General features: G+C 34.2%; 1 protein-coding gene across 1 annotated transcript; it reads left to right on the forward strand.

Annotated features, from left to right (window-relative positions):
- Positions 1–2,993: 2,993 nt before the first annotated feature.
- Positions 2,994–5,147, forward strand: LOC131363900 (uncharacterized). Its single transcript, XM_058406872.1, has 4 exons — positions 2,994–3,221; positions 3,479–3,534; positions 3,762–3,800; positions 3,950–5,147. The coding sequence occupies exons 1-4, from the start codon at positions 3,057–3,059 to the stop codon at positions 5,124–5,126; spliced, it is 1,437 nt and encodes a 478-aa protein (XP_058262855.1). The 5' UTR covers positions 2,994–3,056; the 3' UTR covers positions 5,127–5,147.
- Positions 5,148–10,963: the final 5,816 nt, after the last annotated feature.

A 10,963-nucleotide genomic window follows, 5' to 3' on the forward strand; every position in this document is an offset into this window, starting at 1 on the left:
CTTTTCTGGTCCATTTCAGAATAGATGCCAACATTCAAAAAGTTTCAGATTTAAGTCTATCAAAACAAAACAATTTAGAATTATATTTAGACATTGCATTTGTGGATTCCTAATTTGTCCCAAATGTAATCAAACAGGATTCCAAGAACTTTGACGTACATCGATTATCATACCATACCGACAGCTCATCTCCGGCTTTGAGAGTTTGACAGCAGCAGTAGATAATACTTCCTCAACATTAAAAAGTCACCTGATTCTTTCTGTATCACTGCACGCAAAATTCACGAGTAATAAACTGCATTTGCTCTCATTTCTCAGTGCTTACATCTACACCATATTACTTATATCTTCTCTTATTACATTAATCATATTTGTTTGGCTTTCTCTTTGTCTCGCATTTTGTTGCATGCCAGGCTAAGATTAGAGCTCAACCTCACTAATGCCCACACCCACATTCCAAAATGTTTCTGAGAAATGTCTCCTTTCTCAGAAGAGTGCCGGATGTGATAGCAGCAATAGGAGAGCAAATCTGTAGAAAATGGTGGAATAATTCCGTCAATAATCCTGTAATAGTGCTGAAATACTGCTGTATTAAAGCTGTAATAATAATGTCAATAAGGGTGTAATAACAGTGTAATTTATAACATTAACGTTATTTGTAGCAGTAATAACAAACAATGAATTTTACAAAGATTGCGAAGGCAACAATAGTTGTTGTATGCTAGTGCACCCTACTTTATATCTGTTTCTGTGTGTGTATGTTCATTACACACACACTCATTTAACTTCTCTCCAAAGTAAAATGGTCCTGTGACTGGCTCCACGTAATATTTGAGCAACTACTGTTGTTTTCATAAAAACCACATACAGTTAGCTAAGATTCATTCACTTTATCCACTTTATTCTTGCTAGTGTTACAGTGAATAACATGTTTTTGGTAGAAAGCTCACTCAGACCCAGAGAGAATATGCACAATTCCACAAAGACATAAACCTGAGCTCAGGATCGAATCTGAGCGCTAAGCGCTGTTATAGTACAAATATCTACTGTCATTTCATTAGTCTTATTTGTTTTGCTTTCTCTTTGTCTCGCATATTGATGCATGCCAGGCTAAGATCACAGCTTAACCTCACTAATACCCACACCCACATTCCAAAATGTTGTGAAAAGTTTCCAAGAAATGTTATAACAGTCAATAATCCTATAATAGTGCTGAAATACTATGTGATGTATTAATGTTGTAATAATGATGACAATAAGCGTGTAATAATTATCTTATTTACCATATAGTAATGCTCTATTAATTGTCTTATAATGCTGTAGAAATGATCAATAATGACATAAGAATGTTATAAGACATGACTCAAAGACAGACTGAGAAACATTTGATGATGTCCTAGAGGAGCAGCGCATGAATTGATGCTAGGGCTGCAACTGTAATAACACAATTTCTCCTTTGGTTAGTTTGACCTGTATGAGCTGAATGGGTTCTATGGGGTGGATTTCTGCGATGTAAATTCAACAAACACCACATATACTGTATATTTACTATATTAGCAAAAGAATGTGCTTGATGATCAAACTATTATAAGAACCTGCTTTACTCTTCTGGGAAAGCTTTAACAACATTTTAGAATTTGGGTGTGGGCATTGCTGAGTTTAAGCACTGTTGTCACACCTAGTGCTCATCAAAATGAAAGTGAAGCAAATAAGACAAATGTAAGGAGAATAGATATAAGAAATATAGTGTAGCCGTAAGTACTGTAAAAAGAGTAGATGTCTTTTGTTACTTTCACCCTGGTCTCTTTGATTCAAGCTAAATCCATATTAATGTGGAAAAACTTAGAAAATGCATATTTATCTCTATGCTTTGGCTATCCATCCACACCAAAATGGCACGTTTCTCTACTGATTTAGAAAAAATAAAACGCTCTCCCATGTGAATCAATGTTCCATAGTGTTGTTAAATATTAAAGCCACTTTCTACAATGTTCAGATTGTTAATGTTCACATCATTCTTAATGTTCACTTGCATTGACATTGCAACATCAGTTCATCAGAAAGTAAATAAATGCCTGATGGTAATGATGCAGGCCAAAGCTTCTTAGGTTTTTAGACTTAGAAGAGTATGAACAAGCAATTTATGTAAAATGTTTGAAAACGCCAGCGTAGACAGAAAGCATTTTAAAGCAAAAATCTACCCGGTTATTGTGAACAAAGCCTCAGGTGTGTAGTAAAGAACAGAACAGAATCAGGTGATATTTCAGTATTGAGGAAGTATTCTCCACTTCTGCTGTCAACCTCTCACAGCAAAAGATGAACTGTTGGTATGGTAATAAGTGATGAAAGATCTTGGAATTGTAGTTTAACTACATCACAGATAACATGGGATCCACAAATGCATTTACATTTACATTCATGACATTTGGAGGACACCATTATTTATAGCCACTTATAGAAGTGCTTTGAAGACCCTATCAAAAAACCTCATGCTGATACTGATCATACTGGTTTATGAGTTCAGGGGCTAAGAGTAACATCAGTCTAAAAACATGGTGGAGATGGATAGTACAATGTTTAAAACACACGCACACTAATAAACAAAGTGTTCATTTCACTACTTGGTGAAGAGCTAGGTCTTCAGTCATTGTTTGATGAAGACATTATGTGCAAATGTCATTCAAATTCATATCTCTTAATACAGAATTAAAATGAAAATGTAGTATGACTGGTCAGCATTTTCTTCTGATCTTATGTTGTTAGCAACTAAAAGTAAAACTTGACACTGTTGTGTGATAAATACATAAATAAATATGGAGGAAGCATTCTCTAATGCTGCTAGAGATGATTACTGCAGCTGGAGATGAGCCATTGGTGGTGGTTGTTGTTGTTTGGTATGACGTGATGTACGTCAAAGTTCTTGGAATCCAGTTTCACTTCATGGGGAATAAAAAGGAACGGACAACTGTAGACGGCATTTCTTAAAGATACTTAAGAAATATAATATCTATATAATATATTTTAGAAGAGGGCTGGGACAGAAGAAGTACAGGGAAATGTCTATTCCAGATAACCCTGAAGGAGAGAAAGAAATTTCTGAAGACACTATGAAAATCAGTAGTAGTAGTACTGTAGTACTGATGGACTTGGATACAGAAACACCAATGCATATCCCATTGGCTTCGTGTCCCAGCCCTCAAGAAAGGGGAGTGGGATTTATGGTGAGATTCCATTCTTTACTTTTCAGACAGCATGTGTGTGTGTGTGTGTGTGTGTGTGTGTGTGTGTGCAAGTTCATGGTATAACGAGTAAATGTGTGATAAGGACAGAATTGAAATTGAAAGTTAAAACAATCAAGTAAAGATAGCGAGAAACAGGAGGGGAGAGAGAAGGAGAGAAGGAATGAAGGGGGCTTAAGAAACAATTTTTCAGCTAAGCTGTAAATAAAATGTTTTGTTCTGTTTCTTTTTTTAATCAGAATTCTATAAAACGGTGTTCCACTTCTTTCCCACCAGAGGGCGGTCCAACATCACCGTAAGCTCAACAATGTCATATATATATATATATATATATAACATTATTGTTATTACATAAGAATAAACAACAATCCTGCCTACATCTAACTGTCTAACTTTAATTATTTCTTTTTGCATGTTTATCTTAGTATCTCAAAGTAATTGCAAATGAATCTAAATTCATTCTGTGTGTGTGTGTGTGTGTGTGTGTCTGTTTGTGATGATGATTTTGTGATTGTTCCTCAGTAAAAAAGAAAAAAACAGCAATGAAAGTTGTGAGATAAAGTGAGTATTATAATGATAAAAATCCAAATTACATAGAATAACCAAAATATTATAAATGATATTGATGATTATTTCAATATATTACATGAGGCTCTAGTTCTGATCTGTCTGTCTATTTATTAAGAATAAAACCTTTTGTTTTCTTACAGAACTGCTCCATCAACAAACCCAGAAAGGACAGAAGGCCAGAAGAATAAAGTTGAATGGAATTTCATCAATGTAAATAATTATACAGACTGTATTAAGATGTCTGATAAAGAGGTTTTAGATCATATTAAACAGAATATTAAGAAAACATCAAATTATCAAAAAAAAAAATTTAAAAAATTGTTTTTGCAAATGCTCAAAAAAGAAAAAAGAAAAAAAAGCCTTTTTATGGGAAAAAAATATAGGCAACGAGCATTTGCTATTTTAAAATTGAATAATAAGTCAAATAATAAAGAAAAAACAGAAGTAATACCTCCGTTTTATCCAAAGAGAAAAAGACATAGTGAGGACTTCATTATTGAAGAAATTAAAGAAAGGAATGATATTTCTGAAGTTTGGATATACACAACGAATAGTCCTTGTTTAGGTAGAAAACCTAATCCTCCCTGTATGTCTAAATTAATTAATTTTGCAAAAAGTCATCTGATTAAAATCTATATTGGCTTCTCAAATTATTATATCTTTAACAAAAACATGTATCGTTTTATTCAAAATCAGGAAGATGATGAAACGAGAAACTGGAATTCTGACCATAAATTTCAGGTTCAGTTCAATGTAAGAGAATTCAAATATAATTGTGAAGAAAATAAGAAAATAAAAGACAATAACTTAATTACAGCAGCCTATAATATTATAATGAACATTCTTTCTAAATATTCAGGCTTAGAAAAGACGTATAAAGATTGGCATCAGACAGGATCAGAAACATTAGCAGAGCTTGAGTCCACACTGAGAGAAGAGATGAAGAAAAGGAGAGAGATGAAAATAAAAGACAATTGCCTGACTGCAACCTGTAAAATTATAATGAATATACCTTCTAAATATTTAGGATTAGAAAAGATGTATAAAGATTGGCATCAGACAGGATCAGAAATATTAGCAGAGCTTGAGTCCAAACTGAGAGAAGAGATGGAAAGGAGAGAGATGATGGAGAGCTCTGATGAAGAGTTCAGCGAGATTACAGATGAGTGTAAGAAATGGTGGACTCTGAGCATAGATGAAAATCTCAACAGACATGTAGTTCCATCCATTTTAGAGAAAATCCATGACTTTTGTCCTAATCTGGAGTTTTTCCAGGTTGATTTGGAGGATTGCTTTAATTTGGCTAATGAGGAATAATTGGAATACAATTGGAATAAATCTCGCTAATGCTAACTTGTCCCTTTGTGATTTATTGTTTCTTTAATATTTCCTGTTTCTAGTTCTTAACACACACACACACACACACACACACAAGTTTTATATATATATATATATATATATATATATATATATATATAAACACACACACAGTTTTGGTAGCATAAACCAAAGTTTCCAAAGTTCCAGAATCATGAATCATGACTTTGATAGAGAAAAAAAGAGTGCTTTCTTTTGAGCTATGATAAATATTCTTCAAACTCTGTTTTTAATTTTTTATCACAGGTAGGAATACGTTTGCTTCACCAGTCTGAATAAAAAGAATGCATTTGATAAGTCCAACAATAGATGGTGTAATTTTAAAAAGTCATTTGAGGCACAAGCTTCGACCGATATTAAAATGATATAATTACATTGTCCTAAAATTCCTTTATGACATTGCCACTGAAAATAATACAAGAAGGATGCTTAAACAGGGAAATGACATTTAATTGTGTAATCTCAGAGACCTTAAATGTACTTGAATTTCAATCTAAATTCATTCATCAGAAAAGATCTCTGCAGCTATGTATGAATCATAAATGCACACAACTGTACAATAAATTTAGGTTAGAAATCAATCATGTTCATGGAACTGACTGCATGTTTAACACTCTGAACATTAGTTAACTAATTTATATCAGTAATTTTTGTAACAGATTAAATGACCTTAAAAGGCAAGAGAAAAGAAAACTGTGTGATAGTTAATGTGCATGGGGAGTTATAGTTAATGGGGAAATCCGAGTTCTCAGGATTTTCAATATGCCAACAGACCAAAGCAGGAGTTTTTTGGATTCCACAAGGGAAAGTCTTTAGAAGCCAGCCATATTGTCTGTCCCAGGTGAATTGTGGGGTTCCAGGGCTCATTGCCAGACCCAGTGACACTGGTGTATTATTTTGCTGGGACCCCCACCTCCTACTACTGTTCAGCAAACATTGGGAGGTGTGAAGTGTGAAACTGGCATTCAAACAGCAAAATGCCCTAAAATGAGTGCATCAGTGTACTTCACAGAGCGGCAAGAGGGCGGAGTCTGTGCTACAAGTTCATATTTCCAAAGTAATAAGATCCTAGAATTTAGTGTTACACTCAGGACTGTTGTGAAACCACTGACAAAATGAAAGTATATTTTGCTTTCAATTTAAAATGAAAACCAAAATTAAAAGTTCATTGGAATAACATTTAGACATTATATTTTGGTGCACCTTCTGTCCCAGATGTAGTCGAACAGGATGCCAAGGATGCCATCTTTGACACAACATCTTACAACATCAGGAGGATTTGACACACCTCTTACAACATGTTGGAAAATGGTTCCTGAGAAATGAAACTCCTCTTTTGTTTTAGGAACTAAAAGCGAAACTTAATAAATCATTGCCATTGTATGAGAAATGCCACACACATGTTGAGACTCCACACACATTACCTGCACCTGACTATAAAAGTGACCATTATTATTATTATTATTATTATTATTATTATTATTATTATTATGGCCACTGTTACAAATATTAAAAATACTAGTAATTTTGTCAATGTATTTTAATTTTTATTTTAATTTGTATTATTTTTGTTATTATTTATCTGTTCAACTATTTTCTACTGAGTCAAAGGGAACCTGAATTTCAGAAGAATCAAGTATTGTAATAATTATCAATTTTTATTATAGTGAAGAATTCATGGAAGCAGATGGTATAGAATTCAAATGTGGTTTATTCACAAATAGTGCAAACAGTCCAAAACGGCAGGCAAAAATCACAATGAAAAAAACAGGCAGAAGATGTGTGTGTGTGTGTGTGTGTGTGTGTGTTATTTGAAAGTATAATTATTTTTTGTTGCTGTGTTGTGTGATCATGCTGTAGTTCTGCTCCAGCTACGTATCCAGGTAGAATAAAACCTTTCATTTTCTTACAGGAATGCATCAAATGAGAAGGAGGAAGAAAATAACTGACATCTGAATTAGTGTCAATTTCTTCCTCCATAATTTAGATAATCCTTTTTAGAATATATTTCGGATCTTTTGGAACTACACACTCTCTTATGTACCACTCTCTATGGTACTGCCTGTTATTGCAGTGCAATTCATTCAGTTGGTGTATCGTTTTAGCTTAACGCTGTTGTGAGATATGCAGTTGCTGTATATGGATTATATGCCGTATATGGAGTTCTTAACCATCCTGGTACATCCAGCATCCAGCAGCCAGTTTATGGTAGGTAATACAGCAAGGTCATAACAAGTGCAAACCTTGTAAAGGCCTATGTAAAGGGTTAATGGGGCCACTTGGTTTTCAACAGTAAAAATCACAAATTGTACCTGTTCTCAAAAGGGAAAACCAGCAACTATCAAGAATGCATGATTATATGGTGTCATGGCTGTGCAGTCACAAAATGTCGATATAATGACAGTCAATGGGGCAAATACATCCAGGAACAGTAAATGATTCAGAAAAATGTAAAATCTGATGCTGCACAAAAACTAACAATGCATCAGAGTCAATGTTGTTACTAATCTTTGACATTTCCAAGACATTTTATATTGAAAATCAGTCATTTTTTACACCAAATCAGTGACATCACTTATGAAATTTACAATTAAAGAGTTAAAATCCTGGATTATTGAAAAATATTTAGTAGTTTTGATCAGGACTGAAGTTGATTAACAGATTTAAGTGAAACAAAGTTGAAAAAAAATATTTATCTGATATATTTTTACAGCAGATTAATTTAGTGGATGTTTTCATCCAGAACATAAAATAAGGGTAGTGAATTGACCTATTGAAATATGTGTATTATTGACCATTTAATCATATTTCCAAATGTTATGTCAAATTAAGGTTCGTCACCAAAGATCATTCCATTTACTGAAATACACTGAAAGTTATGGCCAAATTAGGAGTGAAAATTATACTTCATCACTAAACTATTATTAACCCTGTACTGCACAGCGTTGCCCCCAGGCAACAAAAACTTTTCTTAAGCCCTAAAAAACAAAAACATACAGCAAAACATACCTTCATTTCTACAGAAACAAGATGTTAAAAATATGGAATGTGTTTGTTAAATTAGGTTGATTTCAAATTAAAATATGTTTAAATATGGGCTGAATCTGATAATTAATGTGCTATATCCAATAAAAATGATTATAGGCTGTAAATGTTTCAGTGTTTGTGGTTGTTTTGTGGTTTTGTGTTTGTTTATGTTGTGTTTATTTGTGTCTGATATTGCCCCGGTTTATTTTTTGTCGCTGCAACTTGTACTTTACTGAAGGCTTCACAGAAATTTAAGTGCTTTGGAGATGGTTGCAAACATATTTTGTAGATATCTATCGTTTAATGCCCATTAAAGCCTGAGTTCATTTAAGGAAATGTTAGGTGAAATGCTCTATTATCTTTTAAAGTACTAGTTGAGGTTGTTTCCCACCCGGTGAATTGAGAAGAATCACAATCAGTGGCGGCTCTTAACTGACAATCTGCTGAGTGCTAATGAGACTCGTTGAGAATGCTCCAATCACACGAGGCCAAATATATAAAAACAAAATTGATTCGCTAACAAAACTGGGCAGGTTCAAGGACAATTTGAAACAAGCCAATCAGAGCTCAGCCTCAAGTCATGTGCTTTTCAAAATTTCACGGACCAACACACACTCGTTTGTCCGGTGTCCCGCACACACACATGAGGATGAGAGGTTTGGGTATGGTCGCTAACTCTGGACTGAGATTGCTGTGTAGAGTGATTAACGGTGGGGGTAACGTCAGTTTGGCAGGCCTTTTTAGTGGTGGACAAAACTTGGAGCCGTATTAAGGGTCGTTGAAACCAACTATAGGTGTATGGGTACCTCAAGGAGGGGAGAGTTGGGCCCTCAGTCAGAGGTCAGAAGAGATAGAGCTGTGAGTACGTGAGAGAACGCGATTAAAACTGCAGGCTAGTGCAAATGTAAAGGAAAATAAAGCAATAAATTAAACCAAAGCAATTAAAGATGGAGCAGAGGCCCCGAGGCTCAACCATGCTGTCTTCAGAGATCAGAGTGAACTGCTAAATGGAAAAAGCTAGAAAGTGCCACTGATAAGAGCACAGATGTCCATTATTTTTATATGACTGATCTCGAAAGTCCAATTGTAATGGAATGTGTGAGAGTTATAAATTAAGAGATAATGGTGTGCAGAACCCGAAATTCCAAGAAAAAGATAGGTGGGATTTTCTCAGTAAAGAGGGTTTGGTTTGAATATTACGAAAAGATAAGAGAAAAGAATAAAAGGTTATGTTTTGTGATGATTATTTCAGAGGTTGTTGGGATGTTCATTCATGAGTAGCTCAATTCTTGTAACCAGCGCTGATTACAAATAAAACCTTGTATCTGCATTCATCCAGTCTGCATGATTCGTCTTCTTTAGTTAGAGTCCTGTTTAACTGAGCTGTCGGGTCAATGTGGAGTTTGGAGTCAGATTTTAGCAAACCTTATTCAGTGGACCTTATTCACTTAGTAATTAAACATAAAAAGATGTTGACAGTAAAATCTAGGCAAACCAACTGTAATGCATTATGTGTTGTACTGTATTTTTTACAGTAAAATTCTGGCAACCACAGCTGCCAGTAATTTACTGTAAATTTGAACTTTACAGTAAAATACCATAATATGATACATGGTTGTGTTGTGGTTTTTATCTGAGAAAGACTGTAATTAGGTTTACAGTATATTTGTTATTTTACAGTAGTTTCCCGTAAACAGGTTTACATTCTGTCTGTTTTTTAACAGTCATTTGTTGTAAATAAAGAACCGTTCTCAACTGTGAAATTTACGGTTGCTAATAAAGCATACCGTAAAATGGTGAACAGTGTCACCATACAATTTACGGTAAAATTCTGGCAGCTGGGTTGCCAAAAATCTACAGATTTTTTTTTTTTTACAGTGTAGGACTGTTTGTTTATATGTCTGTTCTTTTCTTATGTTGTTTCTTATATAAAGCTGCTTTGAGACAATGCTCTTTGTTAAAAGTGCTATACAAATAAAACTGAATTGAAAATTGAACTTGCTGAAGCCAAAAGACCCAAAGAATTAGGATTTGGATGCAGAAAACATCAATATAGCAAGTGTGGGTAGGAGTAGGTCCTAAATGTTGTAACTGTGGAGATAAGCATAGATATAAGCATATAAGGATCCATACACATGAGGTTTATTAAAAGAAAAAAGTCAGAATAGTTAAAACACAAACCTGAAATGTGGTCAAGTGTGTAGTCAAAAAAAGGCAGAGACGCAAAAACATACTGTTAGATCAGAATTAACATCTAAACCATAGAGGCGACGCAAAGGGATTTCTTACATAAATAAAAACAAGGCGAGGCAAAACGATCCTAAACTAAATTTTATTCTGAAAGTCACAAGGATGCAATCAAACTGTACAGCTTTACAAAAATACAGATATAGATATATAACACTGTAGAATATTAATGAGGAAATCCAACATCCAGTTCAACAAGACACTCAGATCTGTACATTTTCTAACATGATAACATATGCAGTGAGGTGGCTAACAGGTGAGTAAGCCATGCTATTGAAGGTCAACAGGGCTGGAAAGTGATGAATTCCAAAGAGTCTTGTTTCTGTAATCCCACAGTTTTTGCTCAAAATTGTGCGTTATCAAATTAAAGCTTAGAATAGGTGTAGGTTTAACATTTATGTGTTGTAACTGTGCTTATTTCCTTCAAGTGTACTTGTAACATTGTTCAAAGTTATCCATGTCGATGGTGATGGTGATGGTGTGTGTGTGTGTGTGTGTGTGTG

This window comes from Hemibagrus wyckioides, linkage group LG13 (assembly GCF_019097595.1).
Source record: "Hemibagrus wyckioides isolate EC202008001 linkage group LG13, SWU_Hwy_1.0, whole genome shotgun sequence".
Lineage (NCBI taxonomy): Eukaryota > Metazoa > Chordata > Actinopteri > Siluriformes > Bagridae > Hemibagrus > Hemibagrus wyckioides.

Bases quoted from the DNA above. Each gene is read 5' to 3' on its own strand.
- LOC131363900 (XM_058406872.1), top strand. From the start codon at position 3,057: ATGTCTATTCCAGATAACCCTGAAGGAGAGAAAGAAATTTCTGAAGAC. The intron at 3,222-3,478 runs GTGAGATTCCAT...TTTTTTAATCAG, and splicing joins AAAGGGGAGTGGGATTTATG to AATTCTATAAAACGGTGTTC. The intron at 3,801-3,949 runs GTGAGTATTATA...GTTTTCTTACAG, and splicing joins AATGAAAGTTGTGAGATAAA to AACTGCTCCATCAACAAACC.